The following is a 26,134-nucleotide window of genomic DNA, read 5'->3' on the forward strand; positions in this document are numbered from 1 at the left end:
GTTTTCCACATACTTAATGAAAAACTGAAAAAAAATGTGACATTTCAAAATCTAAACATGAACTACTGTACTACTATTATGGCTTCCGGTAGACTTTTGCAATATAATTGTGTAGTTTCTTTGATTTCATAATGTTAAAATAATAAAATTATGTTCATATAGGGTTTTTTTTTTGTTTTGTTTTGTTTTTAATTAAATGTCTCAATCCTAATATCCTAGGTGATGCAAAACATTTGGCCATAGCTCTACATACATAATACATTTAGAAAACAAAATTTCTCAAATATAATACAAATGTGGCACATGAGTGGGATCCTTCATAACAAATCCCTGCCTCACAGGCTGCATAATACAGTATTGTGAGGGCTGGTCTGTGAAACCATTGTTTTATTATTTTCAGCTAGACCAAAACACATGATTAATAGAGAAGAAATGTTGAATGCTGGCTTTCCAACAATATTATCAGCACCATGTCACTGTTGCTTTAGAACAGAAACATTACAATAAAGCTTAAGTGTTTTGATGATTTTTAAGAGGGTCCCAAATTAATGACTACTCCCAACATCTTTGTAAAACCTAGAAAAATCACATTAAAAAACCCCAGTAAATAGAAAGGATAACAAATATCAGTCGTGTAAAAATCAACCAAACAGCTCCTATGGTATATTTTGTTTAACAGATCCCCTCAAACTAGTCTTGGCTCAGTTGCCAGGCCAGAGAGAATGTAATTCCTACTTAATGATTGGCTTTGGCTTCGGCTTCCATAACAATGAGAGCCCCTGGTGTTGGGGACACCGCTTCTGTCCACATTTGTCAAGTCTGGTATTTCATTGTAAATACAGTATTTCTATTAAATAAATACAAAAATAACATGGTATGCTACATAAACAAAATGGACACGTCCACTATATATCCTATACAACTATACCATACAGTATATAGGTCTTCACAATGATCTTTCAAGAAAATGAGAATTACATGCAAAAACATTTACTCAAAGCACAGGGCTAGCATGGATGCTAAGAGCCAGTGTCCCTTCTTCAAATGTTTGACTTTGAGAGCTCTGTGCCCAGAGATGCACATAAATTAAAAGTTCAATAAAATACTAATGTTCCAGTCTGCTCTATAAAACTGAACATTAAAACTTCATGCTACAATACCAAATTAGGGAAGACCCCACTATACAATTCAATATGAAATCATATGTTTAATTGCAAATGGTTTTCCCTCGTGTATTCAAGAATACACACCTCTAGGAGTTATATTTATAGACACATCCATGAAGTAATATCCTCCATTAAAATATATGGACAGACAGCCAAGAATATAAGTAACTGAACCTGAAATTAAATCACAATTCAATGATGCGGACATGTTTTTTTGCTGTGTGCTGTAAAATGTTGAGTATTTTTTACATTAATTTGTGGCTTTTTAAAATAAAAGTACTGAAAAGAAAAAAAAAAAGGCTGAAAAGTGGCAGGAATCTGGGATCCAAATTGAAGGACGTTAAGATTCAGATTACACCTGAATAATATACAGTATATATATATATATATACACACACAAAAACACACACACACACACACACACACACACACAGCGCCCTCCATAAGTATTGGGACAGTGAAGTCAAAATTGCTATTTTTGCTGTACACTCAAGCAATATGAAAATACGAGTAAAAGATTAATATGAGGCAAAAGTACAGCATGTCACCTTTTATTTCTGGTGGTTTCAAGACATACATGTTTTACCAACTAAGAATAACAGCACTTTTAGAGTTCCATCCCCCCATTTTATGTGAGCATAAGTATTGGGACAATTCAACTTAAAGCAAATATAAGAAGTATAAAAGCTAGTATTTAGTCGCAAATCCCTTGCATGCAATAACAGCAGTGAGTCTGCGACCCATTGACATCACCAAACTCTTGGTATCGTCCTTTGAGATGCTTTGCCAAGCCTTTACTGCAGCCATTTTCAGCTGTTGCTTGTTTTGGGGAGTTTCTGACTTCAGTCTCCTCTTCAGCAAGTGAAATGCATGTTCAATTGGATTTAAATCAGGAGATTGACTTGGCCAGTCTAAAACTTTCCACTTTTTTCCCCTGATGAACTCCTTGGTTGCGTTGGCAGTGTGTTTTGGGTCATTGTCCTGTTGCATTCTTGTACATTGGTAGCCAAGATGCTTCTGTACACTTCTGAAGTCATTCTGCTGCTGCCATCATTCGTCACATCATCAATAAAGATGAGTGAGCCCGTTCGAGAGGCAGCCATGCATGCCCAGGCCATGACAATACCTCCACCATGCTTCACAGATGAGGTGGTATGCTGTGGATCATCTGCAGTTCCTTTTTTCTTCACACTTTTGCCTTCCCATCCCTTTGATAAAGGTTAATCTTCGTCTCATCTGTCCATAAAACTGTGTTCCAAAACTCTACTGGCTTATCTCTGTACTTTTTAGCAAATTCGAATCTGGCCTTTCTGTTTTTGTTGCTGATCAGAGGTTTGCATCTCGCAGTGTAGCCTTTGTAATTCTGCTGCCGAAGTCTTTGCGAACAGTAGATTGTGACACTTTCACCCCAGCATTCTGGAGGTTGTTGGTGATTTCACTGACACTTATTTTAGGGTTGTTTTTTCACAGCTCTGGTCATTTTTCTGTCATCAACTGCTGTTGTTTTCCTTGGCCGACCTGGTCATTGCCGATTGCTGAAGACACCAGTGGTTTCGTTCTTTTTCAGGATATTCCAAACTGTTGATTTGGCTATGCCCAACTTTTGTGCTTTGGTTCTATTGAGTTCCTCTTTTCTTTTAGCATCCAAATCGCTTGCTTTTCTTTCATAGACAGCTCCCTAGTCTTCATGTTGGTTTATGCCTACTGACAACGAACGTTTCAAGTGAAATCTATGTTTTCTTACCTGTGCTGTGCACATGGGCTGAAATAAATGTTGTACAGCATGTCTTATTTTAATGTAGTTGTTCCTTTGGATCTCGAATGCAACTTGTTTATATCAGAAAGTCACTCCCTTTTAATTGTTAAAGGTCAAAAAAGAACTGTGTACACTTGTTCTTGTTCAATTGTTGTTGTTAATTTCTATTTTGGTGGCACCTACCCTTTCCCTCCTGTTTTTTGAGCTTCAGTTACAACTACTACAACTGCTAATATTTGAACCTACAAAAGAAGCCACACAAAATACTTTCAGTGGGGCACACACAAAGCAAGAGCTTGTGAACTTGAGCTTAATTGCTTTGTATTGAAAATAACATCCACTAGTTTGGGCTTATTTGCAATACTAAGCATTTAATATTGTAAATGTTTATTTTTAAGCAGAAAATTGAAATTTTCTGCTTCATTTTATGCTACCATGGAAAAGCAATGTAAGAAAATATAGAGCTAATAAAAACAAACACTAATTGCTTATGTCATGTAAGTTTAAATTAAAAAAAAAAAAGTTTGAACTTAAAAACGGTCCATGTACAAAAAAAAAACCCTTAATGTTCTGTTAATGAAGTTTAAAATGACCTCTTGATTTTTCACTCTGTCTTCTATGGGAATCAAATGTGTGGCAACTTCTTGTTTTTCAAAAGATGCTTGTTTAAACACAGGGTGTATTTTATAATTCACTGGATCACCATGTTTGTGTCCATCAACATCAGGTCACAAAGAAAATGCAGACGACAGGCTGTAGTTGTTACTGCGACGAGTATTTCTTATGTCTACGTGTTTTCTGCAGAGAATACGGCTTTCCAGCACCTTGAACCCTCTTGATCCTTAATCAGGGGTTCACATAACTGGTACGCAGGTACGCATGCGGACCAATAAAAAAATGCAGACTTATTATTGTTGTATAAGACTCAAGTGTACCGTCCGTATATTTTTTACCAGGAAAGCATTTATAATAAAGACAGAGATGGTGTTCATAGTTTGAAGGTGAGCTGTACATGCCTTATTTATGGATTATTCCAGGACAGTGGGGGTCTACAGGCTTTGTCAATAATGTCAGCAATCAAACCCCCCTCCCACCACTCGCTCGCGGCACAAGTGAAACAGAAAATAAATATATCTGTATCTTAAATTTTCACCAGCACCTTCCTTTCATTCTATTATTTTTAACATTTTCTGCAATGTGAACTGTAAAACTTCACCATAATTGTTTAATTCCCAGTATTTGTTTGTAGACCAATGAAATAGCAACTTGCCAAGACAGCTGTCTGCAAGCACCAATGAGGTACATAATGTAAAAACATCCACCTTAATGAAATTGTGCCTTGTTCCTTTTTTTTAATGTAAACCTCACCAACTGTCACAAATATGTTAATAGCGTAATAAAATGAAAGATTAAAAAAAAAAAAAAATTGGGAACATTTGTTTCCCTCCCCTGGACCTGCATTGATCACATACAGTATTAAAATCACTTCTAAGACTATGTATGCTAATACAATGCTGACTCCAGGCACACATTTGGGTGTCTTCACATTTCCAGAAACCTCTCCATAAGCCGTCACACAACACAGACTCACTAATCTTCCACAACAGATTCACTAGTAACCAGATGGCCTGACATGCTTCTGACAAGGAAATCTTCTTACGTACTCGGGCAGATTTTACTTGCTTAAACAAACACATTTCAGGTGGCGAGGCTTGGAGGGTATTGAAAACACAGCATGTTTTCTTTAACTTACGTAGATGTACACTGTAAAGTTTATTATAAATTTTACACTCTAAAATCAGTAGGATCACACATCAGGCTTCATTACAGATAATCTGTGCCAACATACAGTAAAACTGGTTCACAGTAATGCCATTTGAACCTTGGTGAAATTGACTTCACAGGCCTTAAATATAAGGATATATTAGCTACAAGTTGTCCCAGAGAAATGGGGCTGCAAGGAAGAATCTTTAAACATTATTGTTTAATCATGAAGGAGGATTTTCTGAGAGGAATCAAATATTTATAAGGGTTTCAAAGAATTATTTCTTGCTGGTTTTATACTAAAACAACTGTTTTATTCTCAAACGGTATTTGTCTTTGCACTTCAACCTTAATGCGCAAAAGGATTCAAAACAGGACCCAGAGACTTCAGACATAGGGTACAAATGGAAAAGAAAAGAAAAATGGAGACATTCAAGAGAAGCAAAATAGCCAGCAATTCAATCAGTCAATTCATTTTCGAAACACTTATTTATTAGAACATAAGAAAGTTTACAAACGAGAGGAGGCCATTCTGCCCATCTTGCTCGTTTGGTTGTTAGTAGCTTATTGATCCCAGAATCTCATCAAGCAGCTTCTTGAAGGATCCCAGGGTGTCAGCTTCAACAACATTACTGGGGAGTTGGTTCCAGACCCTCACAATTCTCTGTGTAAAAAAGTGCCTCCTATTTTCTGTTCTGAATGCCCCTTTATCTAATCTCCATTTGTGACCCCAGGTCCTTGTTTCTTTTTTCAGGTCAAAAAAGTCCACTGGGTCGACATTGTCTATACCTTTTAGGATTTTGAATGTTTGAATCAGATCGCCGCGTAGTTGTCTTTGTTCAAGACTGAATAGATTCAATTATTTTATTGTTGAATTAGATGTGATAACAGCTGCTTTTTCTTGTCTTTCTGCAACTGAGAATTAACAGAATGGCTGATGTTTACAGAATGCAATAAGACAGCGATAGTTGTTTAATAAAACCACAACATACCTATACAATACACAGCTATATTACTGGATAAATTTAACTTTATTTTTATGAATACCCGTCATCTATAATTCCATATATAACCATACCTAAAGCATGCTTCCTTCATGGGTGATGTCCTAATGATTCAGTAGGGTGACAGTCTCCTTTGCCAACAGCTATGATAAGTAAAACCAACTAACACATGATCATGTATTCTTACCTGCATTCTGCATGTTGTTGAGTTGAGCTTCTGGCTTGGACGCTTGAGGGGGTGAACTTATGGATGTCCTGGGGGTCGCACTGTTCCCATAGCCACCGTTCTGTTCCAGGAGCTGCAATGATTCATAGCCTTCATAAGTAGGCTTCCAGAAATAGGTGCTTAGCAGACTCATGAGAAAATGATCCAGGCTTACAAACAAACACCAGAAGAATGTTCTTTAGGACTCCAGAATTCTGTACTTTAACCAAATCCAAGAGAGACTTCTCAACCGGCTGATGATATTTCTGTTTTACTGCTAAGCAGCAGAAGCAGATCTTTAATCTGGTTCAGGCCCACCCTTCCTTGGGCCTCAAGTTTGCCATGCCTTCTTTCTCTCAAATCTCATTAGCCCACTCATTAAGACTGGACTAGCACAGATCATCCCCTAATTCAGCTCAGATAGTAGAAAAAATACTAACCTGGCATTTTGAAACTTGCTGTTAAAATAAATGTCAAGAACATGTGTGGGTTATCTTATTTGCATTGCATGTCACAAACATAATGCTGGCAGCTATGAAAGGGCTTCACAATTTTTTTTTTTGGCAAGAATGCCACATTTGCATTCTGGTGGGGTGCAAATCACTTTGTTAAAAGGCAATTTTTTGACACTGCAAGAGGGAAAGAGACCAGAACAGTACAATAAAAATTATCTTTTGGTATAAATAAGTGGGCTGTTGTGGGAAAATCTCTCTTTACAGATCTTTAGTGTCGTTTTTGTTATAAAAATGGAATTGGACAATATTTACTTAAAACTCTGTAACTGTATATATTCTATGCTACTACGGCAACAGACCCCTAAACTGGAAAAAATAAATCCTGGTATTAGGTACGTTCATACGTATGTACATGGCTAATTAAGCAATATGGCACGACAGGGTGTGTGTTGTTGTGGGATATCGCCACCTCATGTGTGCGTTGTGAGGCAGGAGGAGATAAATATGTAGAGAATAATTGATAATATTAATACTAACTTTTGAAACTGCCACAGATCATTTTCAAACATTGAGGCCTGGTACTCACACACTGCACTCGCTGCAGTTGTTTGTTGTACACACACATCTTTCATAACTGAAGTGAGTGCACTCCCTGTTTAAATTAACAACTGAACTCTTTGTCATTTACAGAGACCTTTCCTGGAGTGCCAAAACACACAGATGAGACGTCTGGTATCAATAGAAAAACGAGTTGCGGTCGCACTGTGGCGTTTGGGGACACAAATTGTCCCATATTGTTTTATTTAAGTTGCAAAACCAAATCTATCTATCTATCTATCTATCTATCTATCTACCTACATTTTTTTCTTACAAAAAAAGTATAATATATGTATGCACTATTTACTATTGTTATGAATCATTACTTGTGCAGAAATCCACCGAGCACCTACTACAGTTGTTTTATTAAGAATATAAGAAAGTTTTCAAACGAGGAGGCGGCCATTCGGCCCATCTTACTCATTTGGTTGTTAGTAGCTTATTGATACCAGAATCTCATCAAGCAGCTTCTTGAAGGATCCCAGGGTGTCAGCTTCAACAACATTACTAGGGAGACCAGACCCTCACAATTCTGTGTAAAAAAGTGCCTCCTATTTTCTGTTCTGAATGCCCCTTTATCTAATCTGCATTTGTGAACTCTGGTCCTTGTTTCTTTTTTCAGGTGGAAAAAGTCCCCTGGGTCGACATTGTCTATACCTTTTAGGATTTTGAATGTTTGAATCAGATCGCCATGTAGTCTTCTTTGTTCAAGACTGAATAGATTCAATTCTTTTAGCCTGTCTGCATACGACATGCCTTTTAAACCCGGAATAATTCTGGTCGCTCTTCTTTGCACTCTTTCTAGAGCAGCAATATCCTTTTTGTAGCGAGGTGACCATAACTGAACACAATATTCTAATTGAGGTCTTACTATTGCATTGTAAAGTTTTAACATTACTTCCCTTGATTTAAATTCAACACTTTTCACTATATATCTGAGCATCTTGTTGGCCTTTTTTATAGCTTCCCCACATTGTCTAGATCAGGGGTGCCCAATCCTGGTCCTGGAGGGCCGGTGTCCTCCCGGCTTTTGTTCCAACTGTCCCCTAAATTACTTAATTGGACCAATCAAGCACTTATTAGAAGCTTAATTGGTCCAATTAAGCAATTTAATGTACAGTTGGAACAAAAACCAGGAGGGCATCGGCCCTCCAGGACCAGGATTGGGCACCCCTGGTCTAGATGAAGACATTTCTGAGTCAACATAAACTCCTAGGTCTTTTTCATAGTTCCCTTCTTCAATTTCAGTATCTCCCATATGATATTTATAATACACATTTTTATAGCGTGCATGCAGTACCTTACACTTTTCTCTATTAAATGTCATTTGCCATGTGTCTGCCCAGTTCTGAATGCTGTCTAGATCATTTTGACCTTTGCTGCTGCAACAGTGTTTGCCACTCCTCCTATTTTTGTGTCGTCTGCAAATTAAACAAGTTTGCTTACTATACCAGGATCTAAGTCATTAATGTAGATTAGATTAGGAATAGCAGAGGACCTAATACTGATCCATGTGGTACTCCACTGGTTACCTTGCTCCATTTTGAGGTTTCTCTTCTAATCAGTACTTTCTGTTTTCTACATGTTAACCACTTCCTAATCCATGTGCATGCATTTCCTTGAATCCCTACTGCGTTCGGTTTGGGAATTAATCTTTTATGCTGGACTTTGTCAAAAGCTTTCTGGAAACCTAAATAAACCATGTCATATGCTTTGCAATTATCCATTGTTGATGTTGCATCCTCAAAAAATCAAGCAGGTTAGTGAGACACTCTCTCCCTTTCCTAAAACTATGCTGACTGTCTCCCAGGATACTGTTACAATATAGGTAATTTTCCATTTTGGATCTCACTATAGTTTCCATAAGTTTACATATAATAGAAGTCAGGCTTATTGGTTTGTAGTTACCTGGTTTGGTTTTGTCTCCCTTTTTGTGGATCGGTATTACGTTTGCAATTTTCCAGTCTGTCGGTACAACCCCTGTGTCAGGAGACTGTTGCATGATCTTGGTTAGCGGTTTGTAAATAACTTCTTTCATTTCTTTGAGTACTATTGGGAGGATCTCATCCGACCCAGGGGATTTGTTTATTTTAAGAGCTCCTAGTTCCTTTAATACTTCTGCCTCTGTTATGCTAAAGTTATTTAAAACTGGATAGGAATAGGTCGACATTTGGGGCATGTTGCCCGTATCCTCCTTTGTAAAAACTTGTGAAAAGTAATAATTTAATACATTTGCTATTTTTTTTCTCTTCGTCTATGATTTTGCCATTTGTATCTCTTAGACATTTTACCTCCTCTTTCAATGTTCTCTTGCTGTTATAATATTGGAAAAACTTTTTGGAACTGGTTTTAGCCCCCTTAGCAATGCTCTTTTCTATCTCTCCCTTGGCCTTTCTAATTTCCTTTTTGACTTGTGTTTGCAGTTCCAAGTATTCTTTCTGTGTACTTTGTTCTTGGTCCCTTTTAAACGCTCTGTAAAGTGCCTTTTTTCTCTGAATATTTTTTTTTTATTGATCTGTTACACCATTTTGGCAATTTTGTTTTAGATTTAGATTTGTGTACTTTTGGGATGTAATTGTTTTGCGCCTCTAGTACTACATTTTTAAAAAGTAGCCATCCTTTTTCCATGGATGTTTTCTCTATTTTACTCCAATCTACTTGCAGTTTTAATACACACACACACACACACACACACAGTTGCTGCGCATTAAGTAACCAAACTGAATTAACAGAACTCGCTACTTGTTCCGAACAGGATTAACTAGTGCTGTTGTCGCTGCCTTTTGCAACCGAACGGTGTGTGTACTTAAACCGTATTAAGAGCAAAAGGTGAACTTGCAACCGCATTTAGCCTGCATGTGTACGAGGCCTTGAGTGACATTTCCATTGACAACACAACCTTGAAAGTAGCTCATTTGGCCACTAGATGCAGGGTTGACCTGGGTTATAGTCGCAGGTAAACAATACGCGTATCAATGCACGGGAAGCAGCTTGTTACTGATGCTTCCATCCACCACCCGCCCAAATGTTGATTAGAACAAATGTTTCTTCATCCCTGCTGCAATCTGGCTTATGCTGCGTCTCAAGCAACAAAAATATGGCTCAACAGAATAAACAGAAACATGCCTTGCGGAAGGGAAACTTTCACGCAGGCGTGTCTGTTTGTTATTGCGTCGGCTCATGAACGGCTGTCAAGCATTTTGGCGCATGCGTGGTACTGCAGGAAGGGGGCGGCAGCCTCATAGATCCGCCTGTCAGTCATGGCAGTGACACAGAGAGGTGGGGAAGAGGGTGTGTTGGCTTTCCATCTCTCTGAGTGGCTGAGAGGCGGGCCTTGGGGGATTGCTCGGCCCATAAGTACTGCACTTGGTTATGCGAGAGACCAAAACAGGCAAGCACGGCTGAGGAAGACAGCCAACAATAAATAAACGATTTATTAAAATATATTGTTATGTACCCGAGGGGACGTGTGTAATGACAGCATTTCACGAGAACCTGGGCCACCCCAGTGTATAGTGCATAACACTGTAGGACGGAGATACCGAGCTGACTGGCTTAGCGGCAGTGGGGGCACTGCATAAGCAGCATCATTATTTTGAAGTTTTATTATCCCTTTTCATTTCGCCTTTTGTTTGCATTATTATTTTGAGCACCTGCGAGTGTGCCGGCATCAACCGGACTGTATACCAGTGTTGGTAACTCTGTGGTCTTGACTACCGGTGCCGCTATACAGGCCACGGACAACAGCGCTCTCTGCAGGCCAAAATAAATCAGTGTGCCAGAGCCGCGTTTCAACCAGTTCTGTCTCTTGTGTGTCAGTGAATTGCCCACCGCACTTCCACAGGTGGCAATTTTTTTTTTTTTTTTATTGATGCAACGATTCATAAAGAATTGCCGACAGTCAAAATCAGCTACCATTTCATCAGACATGGTGAAAGAAAAATGTGTTTTGAAAGACAGAAAGAACTGGCATGAGGTATGTGGAGTAATGATGTTTGTTTTCTTGTGATAAGGCTGTTTTTCCGAACCGTGGGGATGACTGTCTTCACAAACCCACTGAAATGAATAGCAAGGTGATCCTTGCCATTGTATAATACTTTTTTAAAATCAGACTCCTACTTACATCATTACCTTCTTCAGTATACAGAAGAAAAACACTTACTGACATAAACCTCACAATGGGCCAGTTTCCATGCAGGGTTATTTACACGTGAAGTGGCGATGCGTGCACGTTTGTGAGAATTACTCGTGTAAATGAAGGAAAACACTGGAAAACCACGCCCATATTCACATGGAAACCAGCATTTCACGTGAAAATGTAAATGAGCTTGTTTGTCCTTATGTGACACAGCTCTAAATATTGCAAGGGAACAGATCAGTTGTTACTGTGGGTTCCAAGATGGCAGAAAGTGGGCAGTTTTATGGTTAGCAGTGGTGTATTTTATCTTAATGATAATGCAGGCAGCTTTTTTTATTGTTGTTTTACTGTGGTTTAAAGTGGTTAACATGTAGAAAACAGAAAGTACTGATTAGAGGAGAAAACTCAAAATGGAGCGAGGTAACCAGTGGTGTACCACAGGGATCAGTATTAGGTCCTCTGCTATTCCTAATCTACATTAATGATTTAGATTCTGGTATAGTAAGCAAACTTGTTAAATTTGCAGACGACACAAAAATAGGAGGAGTGGCAAACACTGTTGCAGCAGCAAAGGTCATTCAAAATGATCTAGACAGCATTCAGAACTGGGCAGACACATGGCAAATGACATTTAATAGAGAAAAATGTAAGATACTGCATGCAAGCAATAAAAATGTGCATTATAAACATCATATGGGAGATACTGAAATTGAAGAAGTAATCTATGAAAAAGACCTAGGAGTTTATGTTGACTCAGAAATGTCTTCATCTAGACAATGTGGGGAAAAGGCCAACAAGATGCTTGGATATATTGTGAGAAGTGTTGAATTTAAATCAAGGGAAATAATGTAAGAACTTTACAATGCATTAGTAAGACCTCACCTAGAATATTGTGTTCAGTTATGGTCACCTCGTTACAAAAAGGATATTGCTGCTCTAGAAAGAGTGCAAAGAAGAGCGACCAGAATTATTCCGGGTTTAAAAGGCATGTCGTATGCAGACAGGCTAAAAGAATTGAATCTATTCAGTCTTGAACAAAGAAGACTACATGGCGATCTGATTCAAACATTCAAAATCCTAAAAGGTATAGACAATGTCGACCCAGGGGACTTTTTTGACCTGAAAAAAGAAACAAGGACCAGGGGTCACAAATGGAGATTAGATAAAGGGGCATTCAGAACAGAAAATAGGAGGCACTTTTTTTACACAGAGAATTGTGAGGGTCTGGAACCAACTCCCCAGTAATGTTGTTGAAGCTGACACCCTGGGATCCTTCAAGAAGCTGCTTGATGAGATTCTGGGATCAATAAGCTACTAACAACAAAACGAGCAAGATGGGCTTAATGGCCACCTCTCGTTTGTAAACTTTCTTATGTTCTTACTGCTGTGTGTCTGTCCTGTCATGCTGTATATCTCAAGTGGGTTTACAATTTTGTATAAAACAACTTACAAATATACCATGAACTGCAGTGTATGCTTGTTATAGTATTAAAGCAGCTGTTTGAGAATACCCTTGCTGTAAAACCATGCTAAAGGTAAACACGAAGAGCAAGTGAGCTGCTTAAATGTCTGTAACTGAATTAACCCTTTGCGGTCCATTTATTAAATGTGCGTCAGGCACGCCAGGTCCAATTTATTTTCACACGCGCAGTTAATTTTAGACGCGCTGTTTAAAAGTATTTTTTTTTCAGTCAAACGGGTTTAAATGGCCCTGCATATCAACAAAGCACTCACTAGGCATCTCCAGCCCCGTCCCACCCTTTCGTTCGCTATCGCTTTCACCTGTGTAAGAAATAAATAATAATAATAATAATAATAATAATAATAATAATAATAATAATAATAATAATAATAATAATAATAATAGTCGTACATACCGATCAATCATCTCCTGATCACTCATTTTATCACCAAACTCCTCAATAATGCGATCCAAGTCATTATTTTATTACTATAACATCTCAAAAAAGCTCTGCAAATGTCCGTGTTCTCTGTTTACTTACGACCGCCCCGTTATCTGATACCAGGGCCATGTATGACTATTCATGAGATACGCCTTTTTTTTTCCGACTTGTCTTGGCTTCTGTCGTTTCCATTGAATGGTTTTCTCAACTTTTTCCGGAGAAAAAACGACTAAAACCAGTTTTTTGCGTTTCTATAATGATGTTGGACAGGGTCCAACAATGGACCTGATAGGAATAATTGCAATGTCGGACCAGGTCCGACAATGGACCGCAAAGGGTTAATTCCTGTGCTTTTTTTGATCCCAGCTATGTCCAAAGGCAGCGGGTGTTCGCCCTCCACGTTAATAAATATAGTTGGTGAACTGGATGTCATGAGCCAGCTCGATCACCCAAAACAGCACAACAAACATATATACCAACAAGTTGTTGATGCCCTCTCAGAACTGACCAAATAAAACTGCAAATGAACATATTGATTGTGTTTTATTTGTTTGCATCATTAATATTTAACACAACGGTAAATCCAACACAGCTTAAAAGAAAGGAGAGAATCTCTGACAGCACGAGCCTCCTCAGATCGCTGCTGTCCAATCGAAACTGGCGGCTGAGGTAACCTTCCCCTTGTCTGTCTCACAGGCAGCCACTGATTCCTGAAAACCTAATTTTGTTGTTGACAAGAGTTTGTGCAGGATACAGCAGGCAGTGGCAATTCTGGGAACTAACTAATGCTGCACTTCAGTCCGTTTCATCAGTATCCACCACCTCCCTTTCAAGTGCCCACTACCCGTATTTGCCCAAGCGTGATGTTGAATGCTTCCTCAGCAGCTGTCAGCCATCCGGGCGGGTAGGGTTTCTAAGCCAGGGTAGTATACGCAGCATCACCTGATCCCCTATATGCTGTATTGCCCGAATGAAAGGGAAATATATATATAACGTCTCTGCTGGTTTTCAGCCATGGTGATCTGCAATACCTGTTGGTCAGTTTCATTTTATACCTCCGAGTTCATTTTTAATTAATGAGTCATAAGATAAATGAGTTGAAACAGTATTCACTTCTAATGACATGACACCCCATTAACGCCATTTGAAAAACAAATTTGGCCAAGAGCAGTAAAAAATTATTTAACAACCATGCACTAGGTATTTAGAAATCGCAGATTAGATTCTCTTGTGTACCAGTTCTCTGTGTGCACATGGAAACAACATTTTCACGAGCCATCTGCGAGAACAGCACGAGAACTTTACGCAAAACTAATCTGCATATCAACCCCCACCTTTCCCCTTCATTTACATGACATCGGATAAAAAGCCATGTTTTCTTGAGTAAAATAAACTGAGCAAATGGAAACCTGAAAAAGCATTTTGCACAAGACACTTTTCTCGAGCAAATGTCTCAAGCTAAAAAAAACACACATGGAAACTCCATTGTCATATTTTGCATTCAGTGGGAGAAATGAGAGAATTTCACCAGCTACCTGAAAAAGACCTGGACATACACCTTCGAATTTCATCTTGTCAGTAAAAAAAAAAAATAAATAAATAAAGTGGGGACGACTGAGAACCAGTACTGGTATACAACCTGCACAGACATAACTATGAATGCTGCATTACAGCAGCGCGTCACAGTTTACACAAACAAAACTATAAGATAAGAAAGGTAAGAAGGTAAGAAACATAGAATATATTGTGGCTCATGCTTTACGGCTCAAATCACGAGACAGATCACTGTGTGGTAAGATATTCAACCCATATATTATTCTCTCTCTATCACCTTTCTCTATGCTGCTTTGCACTGATACATTCTTCAATATTTTTAGGTGCAACCCTTTAACTGTCCAACAGTAAAATGTTTGAAATAAAAACAATACATAAGGTGCCACAATAATGCATTTTGTAGGGTACAGTATAGAGTAGTGTACAGGAGGTCACGAGGATATGCAACTAGTGTAGGTCAGCAAAAAAACAAAACAATGTTAAATAGAGAGATTTCTACCTCTGTGATGGGGGACCTGGGGTTCAAGTTGCGGGCGGCTGAGATCTCCTGCAGTTGATTTACGATTTCTGTGATTGACAGTCTCTCCTCAGGATTAACCTTTAACATGGAACCTGAAACACACGCATGACTAATTATTTAAGAAGTAATGGTCAGGAGCCTGGCCATTACTGTGAATAAAAGGTTGACCCACAAGCGAACCTTTAATAACAGATAATGGTCGAGACCCTAACCATTATAGCAATTATGCCAAATGAGCCAAATTATTTAAAAACAGAAGTTTTTTTTATTTTTATTTCATTTGATATGCATTTTTTGTGGTTTTGTACTGAATCCAGTCTGACGCAGTGCTTTAGAGATAAAAAAAAATACAATATTATGCCTTTAAATATATTCCTTTCCAGTGCATGTGTTTGTTGTTTTTTTTTTTTTTTTTTTTTTTTTTTGCTGTTCTCTTCTGGATTTGTTGGATAAATATTAGTTGCTAGGTGACACATCCTGTATTTTTGACTGACATTAGAAGCTGAGCTGTTGTTCGTTAGTTTGGAGTACCAGCTCACCAGGTGCCTGTAGCACGAGGAGAACCTGCAGCGACACAGCCAATGAAATGCTTTCTTTGGAATCCCCAATGAAGAATTTGCACAGGCAAGACACAAACCTGTGGCCTAGACTGTATGCCTCACTCTGTATATAACACAGCAATGGTTTTTTAACCAGGTGAACCACTCTATTTTATCAACTAACTTAAAACGGGCTGGGAATATATTATGCACTGCATAATATGCAGGAAGTTACATTTTAAAACCTGTTTTTATTTCAAATGGAACAGATAAATAGTCTTGGTTAATAAAAGCAGACTATTTAAAGTCATACTTACGTATGAGATCATGAAAGACTGTGTATCTGGTGTCATTCTGTGGAATTGAATATTTCCCATTCACTATTTGAAGTTTAGCTCCTTCTTCAAATGGATGCTGCTTGAAGCATAGCAGGTGTAAAATACAGCCCAGGGCCTGTAAACACAGTAATACAAGATTCAGAATATACATGTTTCATTCCTATTTTTTGAAAAGGTAGAAATTATATGGTTACTTGAGAGACCTTAAATTATATTAGTTGTTTAGATCAAGTTACAATTAGTCTGAGTAAGAGTTAAAGATTCAGAATATACATGTTTCATTCCTATTTTTTGAAAAGGTAGAAATTATATGGTTACTTGAGAGACCTTAAATTATATTAGTTGTTTAGATCAAGTTACAATTAGTCTGAGTAAGAGTTAAAGTGTGGAGTAAATGCAAAAGACATTTATTTTTTTGGTGGGAAAAGAATGGCTTTCTTGTACATTGAGATTTATATCTAAAAAAAACACTAGCAAGTTGATATTAACATTTTGTGCAGTACTTTCCTCAGGGTAATTAAGAATACAGTACATTACCTTCGTTAAACATTATACTTTGTTTCTTTCTTATAATGTACTTAATAGTTTACAATTGACTGTAAAATGGTGGATGTACTTTACATTCAGGTCAGAAAACACTCTGTAATGTGAGGTTGTCAGGTGGATACGGAGTCTCATGTCTTACAAGTGAGCATACATTTGTTTCCTGGTAAATTCAACATGAAATGTATCTGAATACGAACAGAGAGGAACTACTAGAAATTAATCTTTTCTAGTGGCTTAATTTAAAAAAAAATTACTATAATAAATACTTAAAAAGAGTAGTACCTGTAATTTTTCTTTTCATTGTTAACATCCTGACAACTTTTTACACTTTAGTCTGTTTCAAAGCCCTTTTCAAATGGCTGCTCTAGTGCATTGGGGTTTGAGATCTGTCCTCTAGTCTAAATCACTGCAGGAAGAGTGATTACAAAAAAAAAAAAAAACATATCTGTGGCTTTTCTGTTCCGTACCACATCATAGATCATTAATGCTTACCTGTTTGACAATGTGGGCAATAATCCTTACACTATCAGTGCACTAGAGCGGACATTTTGAAAAGAGCTTTGAAAACAGGCTTTAAAGTTAGAAATGTAAAGTTGTCAGGATGTTAACAACGAAAAGAAACATTACAGGTATGTTACTTAAACAGTTTTAGCAACACGTGGGGACGTGTAACGCTATATATTTGCAGAACCCAACTTCTTACTCTTTAAAAGGGACCATCTAAAAAGCCTTTGGGCCATATTTTCAAAATGTTTACTCCAGTCTTTAATTTCTAGTTTTCAAATGAGGTAAAACACCTGTTAATTTTACAAAACTAGAATCAAACAAGTAAGTATTATAATCTCTTAATGACTCTCAAGTTGTTTATTTCTAGTTTTATAACATTAAGATTCATTTTTATCCTTTACTTGGGGAATCATCAGAATGGTCACTATAAACAGGTACTCTAATAAAAGTTTGTACATGCTATATCATGAAGTCGGGATACAGGGTTGAAGTAAAGCATATTCAGATTCTCGCTGATCAGGGCCTTTATTCTGCTTTTACTGTTGTTCTTCAAGCAAAGACTGCAACAAAGTTTTATAGCTTTTGTTCCGACTTATGCAGATTCTGCACCAACCTCAGGCTTCCACAATTGTCCACTTACCCAGATATCTTGCATTTCATTAATAGGATAGCTAGAGTACAGATCTATCATTTCCGGTGTCCTGTATGCTGGTGTAGTATTTCTGGTGATCTGCAAAATAAAAGGGAAGACAAGAGAAGAATGTGAGCTTCTTTCCACTGTTGCAATAAATTGATTAATGTTTTAAATGGACAGTGATCAGTTTACAAAATTAAAATGATATAATGCTAGTGTATATTTTTTGTTTCATACCTATTCTACCATAACACTTTTCTTACAAAGTCTTGTACACTAGGTATTTAGTACATATTTTATTGAAGCAATACAGCCACTATCAAACAATAACTTCGAAAAAAGGATTTATTTTGTGAAAAAGCCATCCTTTGATTTTGCACCAGAAGATACAGCAATAAAGGAATACATCCCACTGTTCATCTCTGTATGCTTTCAAGGTGTTCACATTCCAAGGGCTGCCGAGAGCCGTCATGAGCCCCGTGGTAGGATTGGTATGTGCCCCCCCCCCATCACAATGAAAAACTAAACCAGCACACATGGGACTACATTCATCCAACTCTGTAGTATACTCATCAGCCCAGGGAACAGCATTATGACGTGCACTGTGTATTGCGATCGCTTGATGATCAAATGAAATGGCAGCTTCAGTGATAATAGCTGGAATTATACAGTTAAAGCACAAAAAATAGCAATATTTATATATTTTTTTACAATTACATGTCTTGCAGAATGTGTGTTTATAATGCTGTAGCTTCCTACTGCTTTGAAATAAAATTACGACAGGAGTCACAAGCAGCCGATAGTGGTCTTGTTTCTATTTTCTTTGTTGATCTGTGTTTAATTCTCATTATATTTGATGTAACTTAACGTCTGTTTTAAAAAGCCACAATGGTAGTATCAGTTTCATTTAAGCCTATTCACGAATGTTTTACATACACTATCGTAACAAGTCAAACGTTTATACATGTATACAAATTTAGTTTTAACCATTAGTTTTAACTAGTCTGTATGTTGTTTTTGCCAGTTTCGTTGCCCAGCGGAGGTCAACAACACATACATAAAAAAACGTGCTGTTCGCAAAATGTAAACAATCCAAACATTTTAGCAAAAAACTGGTCTGTGAAAGTTTATCTAACAGTTACTTTTTAATGAACGTTATTCCCGACTTGTCTGTAGTCATATAATAGCCACACACATACGTTGCTGTTACACTAACCATACAAAATCATGATAAAAAAAGATCTGATTTAATAATATTTTCAAGCACTGTATAACTCTTAACCTGCAAAATCATGTTGACTGATAGATCACTGCAATAACAGGAGGCGTTTGCTAGGCTTTACACAAACTTGATAATTACTTGCTTCTAAACCAAGCGATGATACTGCTAAGATATTTGAAGTGTCTGAGGAAGATCTTTTCAATTGATACAGTAGTAATTTGATAATGGGTTTGAAGGAAACTGTCAACAATGCGTAGAACTTTCAATACCTCTATTAAAATCTGCAGCAGGATAGTTTACTTTCTCAAAGTAGTAATGGTTAAGCTATTTACAGTATTCAATCTTTTTTTTGTACAAACTCCACATGTGTAATAGTCATTAATTGAAAGCTTACTTAACCTCAAATAACATACGTTTTTAGCATTAAAATGATTTTTAATGGGGTTGCTATACACTATTGTATTCATCCCATAGCTGCTCTCTCTTAACTAATAACCTGTATTGGTAAATATATTTGTATTTTAAACAATATAACCGATCATTCGCCAAGTGTGTTTACCATCAGCTGAAGGAAGTACATTATATGATTGAATTGCTCTAGAAACTGCAGCACCACGTTGTTTTGAGCAAATTATAGATCTTAATAACAGAATACTTCATACTGTGGTATATATTGTGCAACTTCAGAGTTCTTAAAATTCTGATCGTCTTTTAAAACAATATATAAAATTGCTCTGCCATTTTTCAGCTTTTTGGTGTAGTAAAATATGAAATGCAAAAGTTCAAATCATTGCGTGAAAGGAAGTGTGATATACAATATATATATATATATATAATGTATGTGTGTGTTTGTGTGAATTGTAGTATTACTCCATTTTTTGTAAGCCTTCGTTTTATAACTTGATGTACTGTAGGCTATACTGTGATAGTAATGTTACCATGGTATTTTTATTTTTATACTGGGGCTCATCCCTAGTCCATAGTATTTTGACAGCGCCTCCACTACCGACACATACAATCATTATACAAAAGAAGCACATCGGGTCTGTGATTTTTTTTTTTTTTTTTAAATGTGGTGGTGGGAACAGAAATGGTATTGTGCAGGGCAACTTGTTTTAAAACATTTGTTTATTTAAAAATCCCTCTTCTCCAGGGCCCCTGTCAGGGCATTGGGCCCCGAGGAAATGTCCCCGTCCTCCCCGGCCTCTCGGTGGGCCTGCACATTCCTCTGTGCTCTCGCACCAACAAAGCATCATATATTAATAATGCTCATGTTATTGTTTACAGAAATTTTTTATTATTATTCACCACAAATCTTGCATATGTATGCTATCCTATTTATAAAAACTATTTTTATTCTTCAAAAATCTTGTGTTTTGTATGTATTATACTGTTTACAAATAAATGCTTTATTGTTCATTGCATCCATTTCTATTTACAAAAAAAAAAAAGTGTTTTTATTGTGTATGATGTTTGTTTTATTGTTTTTCAAAAATTGTTTTACTGGCACACAGAGGCTTAACCCTTTAAGGACTGTGTACACACGATCATTTTGAAGTGTCTTTCTGGGCCCGTGATGGGGTAAACATGGCACAGAAAACACACTTCATTAGATTTTATTGACTTACTGTGTTACCATACTTTGCCGTATAGGTTGGAAACACATATCATTGGATAGGATAGGGGAGGGTTTGAATTTCACTCCCTGATATAGTTTTTTTTTTTTTTTTTTTTTTAAGTCACAGACAGGCATTTACATTTTAAAAGGACAAAGAAAGTTTTCAGCAGCACAAAGAAATAAAACATCACAGGAACTTGTTTACAAATAAGAAAGTAAAAAAATAAAAACACTGTAAATCCAATTTATTTGACTTCTAATTACATTAGAACATTTATAACCTATAGCGGGTCTGCATGTTGTGGTATGTAAATCAATGTATTATTACTACTACTACTACTACTACTACTATTATTATTATTTTAATTATTATTATTATTATTATTATTATTATTATTATTATTAATTAATGTATTTATTTCTTAGCAGACGCCCTTACCCAGGTCGACTTACAATTGTTACAAGATATCACATTATTTTTTACATACAATTACATTATTTTTGTACACATTATTTTTTACATATAATTACCCATTTATACAGTTGTTTTTACTGGAGCAATCTAGGTAAAGTACCTTGCTCAAGGGTACAGCAGCAGTGTCCCCCACCTGGGATTGAACCCACGACCCTCCGGTCAAAAGTCCAGAGCCCTAACCATTATGATGATGACGATGTTTTAGGTAGGGATTTCCGCATTGTTTCATAGATAGTGAAGGTTAGGTGGTACAGTATTAACAAGATGCAATGCGTGTTGCTGCAGCTGTCACTGAGTTTTTCATAAACTCTTGTCTAGTTTTATATAGATTACATTTCAGAGTACTGTAATCTGTTTGGAATAAACATTTTAGTAACACTCCTGTAGTATGTTAAACTTGCTTTAGGCGAATGTTGTGGGTTTTTTTTTCTTCTGACGCTACCCAGGCGTAATTACCCCTCGCATTCAATTATTGTGCACAAGCTTTTACTGAACTGCAATGATATTCAAATAATAACGTCGCGGGGAGAGGAATGGAGTGAAATGTATGTGGGTGGTACAATCATCGATATTAACTTGACCGATTATATTTTGTTTGCCCAATTGATCGATGGTGATTTTGAGGCTTAACTGACAGCCCTATCAAGAAGTGAACCTCGGTCCCTCCCCTATACAATGATATGTGTTTCAAGTCTGTACTGCAAAGTACAGTGGCCCTGTAAGTCATCAAAACATAGTGCTTTTTTTATATCGTGTTTACATGATCACGGTCCTAGAAGCCACTTCAGTATGATCGTGATACACAATCCCATTCCAGGGTTAATGGAAATGTTATACAGTGGAACTCGCCTATAAAAGTACCTGGGATAAAACGTACACCCAGTACATAACGTACCTAAGCCATGGAACCAGGACCCAAACAAGCGATTTACTATCAAAACACATCGTTTAATACTATGGGTGTGCCAATTCATCGACTCACACGGTGAACCGTGATATTTTTCTTGATGATACGATTATCGATACACTGTTTTTCAGGTTTTTTTTGTTTGTTTGTTTTTTTAAGTAAAATTTGATCTGCTGACAAACATGAGGATGCATTCATTTGTGTCTACACTGATAATAATAATAATAATAATAATAATAATAATAATAATAATAATAATAATAATATAATATCTTATTATTTATTTATTTATTTATTTATTAGCAGACGCCCTTACCCAGGGTGACTTACAGTCGTAAACAAAAAAATACATTTCAAGAATCACAGTACAAGTATTATTACAATTAAGAGCAAGATTAAATACAATGACTTCAGTAATAGTAAATACATGTATATGACAAAATACGACTCAACATACAATATTAGCATGCACTCTAGCAGCCTCACCTACCAATCATTGCGTTATGGGTGTTTATGTCAAGTTGGCAGCAGAGCGAAACGGAAGATGAGCGGAGGCGGGTTATTAATGTTGATAATCTCATCAGGGCGATGGTGAAATTCAACCTGCTCTGACCGGTTTAAAATCCAGTGTGGACTCGCCTCATCATAACACAGTAACCCCAGTTTCATGCTGCAGTTGTGACGGTGACCAAAAGTGTTCGAGTGTTGTGTAAACATTTAGTATTTAATATCGTAAACAGCAGAACCAACTCACTGCAATTTAAACTTGTTTTTACTGAAATATAAACTGTAGCATATAATCATAAGAGCTGTCTGTGTTACATGCTGTCAGATCAGGACTTCACTGATACCGAGCATGGAGCTGCTGCACTGCAGCATGCGGTTTCCCATGTTACACTGGACACAATTAGAGGTGCCGTCACAAATTCCAGACACAACACTTGAAAAATATAAAAAAATATAAACATGCTGAGTTCATTGCCGTCATCAGCTGCATAGATTAACCATTCAGCAGAATGTGGCAACAAACAAGCGAGTACAGACATGAAGTTCCTGTTTTAGTATCACTTTATTGTCTTAACAAGTTGTTGTACTTTAAGCAGTTGAAAATGATAGCAACCAACTTGTTCCTGAAGTGGCACCAGCAATTGGATTTGGCTGAGGAGCCATTGGGTCCTAAGGCAACAACTGTGTTTGGAGCCCTGATTTGTAATTTTGTTTTAAAGAAATGTATTTTAAAGAATAAACATATTGTTACAGGGCTCAAATTTGCGCACGTTGGGTCGACCAAATTTTGTCTCGGCAATCATATATTATTTTGCACTCGCCATGGGCTACTGTGGTTAAAAAAAAAAACACACACACCTCTTGGACATATTGTAGCGCTGCCACGAAACACAAACGCCACCTTCTATGTTACTTTCTTGTTTGTTTTCTTGGTGTTAGTATGTGTACTAAATGATCCAATGAAAAGTCGCCACTTCCAAAAGTGATCAGGGAATCTGAGCCTTTGAATATTTTTTAAAAGCTGTCTCAAAACATACATTTTTTAAACTTGCCTTTCCAACTGTTTAACTTCTGATTGTATAGTGTATTTTTATATGCCTTTACTTTTCCTTTAGTATTTTCTTTTTTCTTTTTATTTTATTTCTGTCATCGTAAAACTTTGCCAATAATCGCCGGGTCTTTTGTAAACGGCAAGTTATGAATAATAATACAATGCGCTTTAAGGCTGCATTCAGCAAATGAAGAAAATCTCTCGCCACCTTATTTTATACTCATGTCTTCTCGTCTAAATGATACACCAAAGGTTATTGGCTACTGTGCCAATTACGTTGTGCATAAGTGATTACAAGCGAATACGTTGTCATGACAAGCCACTAATGTAAAATGACTATCCACCAATGTAGGAAATACGTCGCTCGTGTCATTTTTTTAAAACATGTACCAATTAAAATTGGTACAAGTAGTCATTTCTGTGCTCTGATTGGTCAAAATAAGTATGTGTAGCAAATATTTGAAACGTGTTCTACACAATGCATTTTTGACCCAGATGGCCTTCCATGCTATTTTACATCCCGCAGCCCTCGTCACATGACGTTTGTTTTTCTGGTAGCTCACAATGTCAACGCAGTTACATGGCAACAAGAAAGTAACACAAAAAAAAAACACCAAAAAACAAAACAAGAAAGAGTGTGATCGTACCGTCAAGTCAAAAAAGCAATGCACTAAAAGTTTAGATAATCCGAACAAATCCTCCAAACCATTTGTTTCAAACATACAGCTGATTTAGAGGAACGATTCTATGGCCCTGTGTAACCTGCGCATATGCACGGGAGAGAAGATTGATGGTAAATCAAATATGTTTACCGGCTGCACTACGTTTAAAATATATACTCTAGATCAGTGGTGGCCAATACATGGATCCGAAGAGATTTTTGGTGGATCTTGGGACAAATCAGAACAAGCACTAACATATAAGCATAAAACATTTTTTGTTACAGGTGATGAGGAGAGCCTTCTGTGTCGTCCAGCAGTAGCACAGATGAAAATATCCTGACAGTTTCTGCATACGAGACAAAAAAATGCAAAGTCTGATCTAAACTCTCAAAGTTCAATCGTAATGTACTCTGGGGATGTAGTTTATTGGTGTCAACTGCCCACTGTTAATCGCACATTAAAAACTACAAATCCCATACCGCTGTACTACCATAACAGGCAAGTAGCACATTCTGAGGAAGATGCTACCAGGCAGTGCTACCATTTCAGTTGGAAAAAAAAAAAGTTATTCTAATTATGTTGATGCAAAAGTATTGAACTTCAAGTGTTATGAAAGATTTGTAGATATTCAACAATACATTTGAGCAATTTTTTTGTGTGTATATTTCAATGTGCATCTAGATTTTTTTAACTTGTGCCTAAAAAAAAGTTAGCGTAGAGCCCTGCCTACACCAGGTTTCAAGACTCAGATGAAAAACACTGATAAGTTTCTGTTTTATAACTACCTATGCTTAATATAAAAAATGCTTTGATTGCGCGTTTGTTACGTTTTTGTTGTTGTGCATGTTTTATTTTTGGTATCTTACGTATTGGACACTATTATATTAAATCCCGCTAATAATTGTTGGTCATAGCTTACTGGTGGATCAGGGAGCCCATTGAGGTCCACCAAAATGGATCACAGTGTTTGGTTTATTGGCCACCACTGCTCTAAATAAACATAACAATAATCACAAATGTGCTCGTGATTTATTTATTTATTTATTTTTTTGACACAGCAACAGCTCATAATAAAGGCAGCCGAGAAAGTTGCAACCTATTGATGACAGCACACTAGCTAACCTAAAATGTACAAAAATGTAGCACTGGTTCAATAGTTGTTTTAGACAGTAATATATAATAGAAATAACACCGTGTTACACTTTTGTTTTGAGGTTTTTGACTAAGCACATGTGATATACAGGTGTGGACAAAATATATGTAGTAGTGAATTTTAATCAAATTAAATGTGGCTTTCGTATCATTTTGCAGTAGTTGTGCTTTGATTTCATATGAAGTGTTTTTGTACCAGTCCAGTATCATACTTTTTTGTTTGTTTACTAATTTATAATTTACAAAGCCTGGTGAAATAGAAGTTATAACATCATTTTTAAATATTTCTTAATCCGTATGTAAATTCTTTAAATGTGGTACACTTTTCAGGGATGGAAATAAGATTCCCATTGTATCGCAGTTTGATCATTCCTGGTTTACCTATGAGTCAGTGGCGTGCCGTGACAAAATGGACTGGGTAGCAGAGTCGTCGCAACACATTAGTTGCTCACTAATGATTGGTCAGCTATCAGAGCTTTGACTTTCCCACTGGTTGCTAAAGCAGGGTCTTCAAGTGAGGCAGAGAATACCCTGGGAGATTTATGGCCCGCCTCTACTCACTCCTGATTGGTCGCCTGTCTATTGGTTAAACTCACTCAAGCCCTTCAACTGAAATGGAGAATACCCTCAACTGTTTTTTTTCTAGTGTCTGGTCGTTGTTTTAGACACATGCGGGGGAAATGCAGATCTCTTAGTGGCTGATCACATCTCCTTCAGGAAACCCCTAGACTCTTAAAAAAAACCTCTAGTAAACCCTGTAAGTCATCTTGGATAAAGGCGTCAGACAAATGAATAAATAATAATTAGAGTAGTATGTTTCATCGTATAAGCAAGCACACTGTACACAAGTGAATGAGGCAACGTAATGTCATTTGACTGACAGTTTACTTGGCACTGTCTGGTCAGCAGAGAA

The 26,134-nt window shown here is 37.0% G+C and overlaps 1 protein-coding gene across 1 annotated transcript in view; it reads right to left on the reverse strand.

Moving 5' to 3' along the window:
• The window catches only part of LOC117409277 (cyclin-G-associated kinase-like), an 85,846-nt gene that overhangs the window by 33,047 nt on the left and 26,665 nt on the right, over positions 1-26,134 (reverse strand). Inside the window, exons 7-10 of the mRNA XM_034015063.3 lie at positions 17,634-17,723; positions 15,920-16,055; positions 15,043-15,155; positions 5,878-5,989 (exon numbers count right to left, since the gene is read on the reverse strand). Coding sequence (XP_033870954.3) covers positions 5,878-5,989; positions 15,043-15,155; positions 15,920-16,055; positions 17,634-17,723 — 451 coding nt within the window. The remainder of the gene's footprint in view (positions 1-5,877; positions 5,990-15,042; positions 15,156-15,919; positions 16,056-17,633; positions 17,724-26,134) is intronic.

The sequence above is a fragment of the Acipenser ruthenus genome, chromosome 2, assembly GCF_902713425.1.
Source record: "Acipenser ruthenus chromosome 2, fAciRut3.2 maternal haplotype, whole genome shotgun sequence".
Lineage (NCBI taxonomy): Eukaryota > Metazoa > Chordata > Actinopteri > Acipenseriformes > Acipenseridae > Acipenser > Acipenser ruthenus.